Raw genomic sequence first — 2,245 nt, 5'->3', positions numbered from 1 at the left:
GGTGATCTACCCCGATAAGAACTGAACCGGCTTCGTGAGACCGAAAACCCAGGGTTAACCCTGAAGTTACCTCGCTAAGAAATTAATCCTGCTTCGTGATACAGGCCCCTGCTCCAGTAAACTCTGAGGGAACACTAAATAAATATTGAACGGTCCCTTAGCAGATCAGAGCGCTCACTGCTCTTCTAACATAAACAAAACTCGGACGTCGCAGCAATATAACTAATTAACATGAATGATATTGTCAGTATCCATATAGGCTACAGAGAATGATAATAAACAGGAATAAATAAACAAATAAACTTTTGTAAAAAAGGTCTGATAGACACACTCTACACTGCCTGCCCAGCACCAAACACACTGACAAAGTTAGGGACTAAACATCTAAGGAGCCAGATATTTTTCTCAGGAATCTGTGGAAACTTAATCAGTGCTACCTGCAGGATGTGTAAACAGACAATAATTTGCTAACATGTTTGCACATGAACTTTGGCTTGACAGGTGCCCCCCCCCAGGATAGTTGTATTGTTTTTTGGGAACATAATGTAACTCATCAGATTGTACTGATATTTTTGTACATTTTTGTAATATTCCTACAGCTGTCCTCCTTCAAGACTCCACTCTCAGTGAGCTGTTGAAGAAGCAGTGTCCACAGAGCCCAAAGAGTGCGACATCATTATGTCTCTGCAGCACCCAGACAGAAGAGGGTGTCCTTGAGCCTTTTCCTCGTCACCTGTCAGCTGACCACCAGCATCTACAGTGCCGTAAAGGCAGCCTCCTCCTCACCCCGGAAGTAAAGAGGAGGTTAGAGGAGCGACGAGGGTCAGAGCCGCTCCGCGGCACGAAGGATCAGGAACCTGTTAGTGACCCGGAGGACCATTCCTTGGGGAATCATCACCACATGGAGGGCCATAGACACCACCTCCATCTGTCCAGCTGCCATGAATGTTTGGAGCTGGAGAACAGCACGATCCTCTCTGTCAAATATGCTTCAGCTGAGAACATTCCAGACCTTCCTGATGATAACTCAGTGGGGCTGGATAGCGGAGATGAGACTTTTGATGATGTTGGTCATGATGCCAAAGGGTCATCTGGCCAAACGGGCAGATTTGACTGTAATAGCAAATCGCCAAATATTCTGCTGTACACAGGTGGTTGTCAGGAGCGTTTTCAGGCAGTTTGTCAGCTTTTATCAGAGTGTTTAAACATGGAAAACAACGTAATCTATCCCCTCCAACCACAGCAGGCTCTGAGTGACCCTTGGCTGGACAGCACCAGGCTGTTGGTAGTGGCAGAGGAAGAGACCCTGACCCCCCAACTTCAGACCCGTTTTCTTACCTACCTGAGCCAGGGTGGCAGAGTCCTGGGGTTAGCCTCTACCCTTTGCCCAGCAGGCCTCTGTCTGGAAGTCAGAGAGAGGCGACGTGGGCAGGTCGGCAGGCTTAGCTTCACCAGGGAGGACAGCACAGAGCTGGAACTGAGCGTGTTGGCGACTGGGAAGGTCTACATCAGGGATACTCAAGGGGGAGGGGAGGTAGAGCTCTGGGGGGAGCTGAAAGGGGACGTCCCTCATCAGAGAGATATGGTTGTGGTCAGGGTAACTCATGGCGGGGACGGCGGGGAAGCTGTCCTCTGTCAGGTAAAGTCGTTTGACATTATTGAAAGTAATGGTTGTAGTTGTTTACAGGGCTGTATTTTTTAATGTTAAAGGTTTAAAGTTTTATTTGTCTCATCTTCATATGACTCAGTGGCCACTGTATTAGGTGCACCTGTAAACTCTACTACAATCCAGTACAACAGCTCAGTCATAAATTCTACCAATATGAAGAGGAAAATGTTCAGTTTTGATTGACACTGCAAAAGAGGTATAGAGAAAAGGATTGTGATGTGAGTGGTAGTGAGCAGCGCAAAACATTGTGGGACTTTAGGGCACAGCAGCTATAGTACAGACTGAATACTATAAAATGACGTGGTTGACTTTATATCTCATCTGACTTGGAAACACGGAATGGTGAACATTTTTTGCATTATCAACTGCCATAACCATTCCCCACCTGACCCATAATCAAATCCGTTAATCAATATATACATATATATATGTATTTACATACATACATACATACATACATACGTACACACACACACACACACATACATACATATATATATATATATATATATATATACATATATGTGTGTGTATGTGTATATATATATATATATGTATATATGTATATATACATAT

General features: G+C 44.6%; 1 protein-coding gene across 4 annotated transcripts in view; it reads left to right on the top strand.

The window, feature by feature from the left end:
* hlcs (holocarboxylase synthetase (biotin-(proprionyl-CoA-carboxylase (ATP-hydrolysing)) ligase)) overlaps positions 1-2,245 on the top strand; it is a 106,581-nt gene that overhangs the window by 8,454 nt on the left and 95,882 nt on the right. For all 4 annotated transcript variants that reach the window (XM_050035561.1, XM_050035570.1, XM_050035553.1 and 1 more), the window contains one exon: positions 600-1,639. In XM_050035561.1, the coding sequence (XP_049891518.1) occupies positions 600-1,639 (1,040 nt within the window). The remainder of the gene's footprint in view (positions 1-599; positions 1,640-2,245) is intronic.

Source organism: Epinephelus moara, chromosome 3 (genome assembly GCF_006386435.1).
Source record: "Epinephelus moara isolate mb chromosome 3, YSFRI_EMoa_1.0, whole genome shotgun sequence".
Classification (NCBI taxonomy): domain Eukaryota; kingdom Metazoa; phylum Chordata; class Actinopteri; order Perciformes; family Serranidae; genus Epinephelus; species Epinephelus moara.
The sequence above is the reverse complement of the archived record's forward strand: the minus strand, read 5'-3'. Positions and strand labels throughout refer to the sequence as shown.